Source organism: Vigna radiata, chromosome 1, assembly GCF_000741045.1.
Source record: "Vigna radiata var. radiata cultivar VC1973A chromosome 1, Vradiata_ver6, whole genome shotgun sequence".
NCBI lineage: Eukaryota > Viridiplantae > Streptophyta > Magnoliopsida > Fabales > Fabaceae > Vigna > Vigna radiata.
This window is the reverse complement of record NC_028351.1, coordinates 29,329,950-29,331,686: the sequence shown is the minus strand read 5'-3', so window position 1 is coordinate 29,331,686 and position 1,737 is coordinate 29,329,950. Positions and strand designations below refer to the sequence as shown.

At 37.5% G+C, this 1,737-nt stretch overlaps 1 protein-coding gene across 1 annotated transcript; it reads left to right on the top strand.

Moving 5' to 3' along the window:
• LOC106761054 lies at window positions 1-1,091 on the top strand. The gene is made up of 4 exons (XM_014644535.1): window positions 1-97; window positions 320-456; window positions 526-627; window positions 741-1,091. The coding sequence occupies exons 1-4, from the start codon at window positions 1-3 to the stop codon at window positions 1,089-1,091; spliced, it is 687 nt and encodes a 228-aa protein (XP_014500021.1).
• Window positions 1,092-1,737: the final 646 nt, after the last annotated feature.

Here is a 1,737-nt window from a genome sequence, read left to right as displayed (position 1 = left end):
ATGGATGCTTGGGAAGACCTCGTCTATGATGATGACGTACNGGAGTCANTNCTTAAAAAATGTGATTCTTCTTCTTCTCTTATACCTGGTCCTGCGGGTAATGTTCAGGCGGCCATGCTGAATAGGATAACTACTTTGGGGGAAAAATCCACACAGGAATTTGCTAATGATGTTGCCAAGGCAACACATGAAAGAGATTTTACCTCCAATGCATGAAAGTGGGCTGAAATGTTCATTGAACACCACGGTACAAACAATACAACTGAAATATGAACTTTAATAATGTAATTGCTTATTAAGATTATGTGTGTCTTTGCAGGTCTAGTAACTGATGGCAAAATAGAGAACATCAATTCACTAAAAGAAGCAAAGGGAATGGACATACTTCCGATTGTTGCTTGCTTAATAAAGGAATGCAANCCTACAGGTCTGGGGGACATGCAGTTGACTGTAAAGGTATTGTTTTTGTAAATGAATGAATCGTTTTTCTGAAAAAGTAGCTAATCATTCATTGAATGTGAGCAGGATCCATCACATACAATGAAGGCTTCAGTGCACCATAAAGTTCTTAAAGATCCTGAATTTGGAGATAACCTTCGAGTTGGATCTGCCATGATACTGAACCTTGTAAACCAATGATGCAGTGCTTCATTTTAAATTTTTCATTTAATTACATATCATGTGCTTTGTTATACTAGTTATAATTTAACTATTATTTAATTTTATCTTTGTTCAAATAGGTTAAATCCTTTTGTGCATTTAGGCCGAACCACTACCTCAATATCGTTCACCGCAATGTAGTCAAGGTCTTTCCCCCTGAAATTAGTCCTCCATCAGCTGAACTGGTGAAGGAAACTCCAAAATCGGTCATTCGACTTCCAATGTGGGCTGAGAACAATGACAAAGTGGATGCCATCCTCCGTAAATTTGTTCGACCAAGTGACCAACCATCAACATCTACCAATGAACCTGCAACATCATCCAATGAACACCCAACTGACCAACCACCAACATCAACCAATGAACCACCAACATCATCCAATGAACCACCAAATAACCAACCATCAACATCAGGGAATCAACCTCAGTAGTTAAAATGACATATGCTTTTAATTCTATTATCTTATGCAGGTTAAATTATGTCTTTACTGGATTACTGTAATAGTATGTTATGACCTCTAAAATTCGTGCTTGGATGACTGTAATTTTATTAAAGTAGAGTACTTCAGTGTTGTTATTGTGGACGTTTTAATATTTTGAACATGTCATCTAATGATCTCAGTGTAATCATTCTATGTACCTTAATGGAATTATTTGTGGTTGTTTTCTAAAGTAAACAAGACCTCAAATACCCTTTGGTCCTTCTCTTTATCCCTAGTGGTTCATTACTTCCAAAATGATGTCCAAAACAACAAACACGCTCATGTAAAGGAAATTTGGCACTTCCACAAAATTTGCAAGTGAAAATAAATCAACTTTTAAAAAAAAACACCCAAAATGAGTTGTGGTCCCCTACTTGACCACTGGTGGTCCCTTCAGTGCAACAGGATGTCCAAAATCCACATATGCTTCGCGTAATCGATTACAGGTATTCTGTAAACGATTACAGGACTGGTTTTTACTGCAGAATGCATTGACCTTATGCAACCTCCATGTAATGACCAAGGGTGGACCCCTTTATACATCATGGGGTTTCCCAACCATGAAATCCAACCCTTGACACACATTTATACCAAG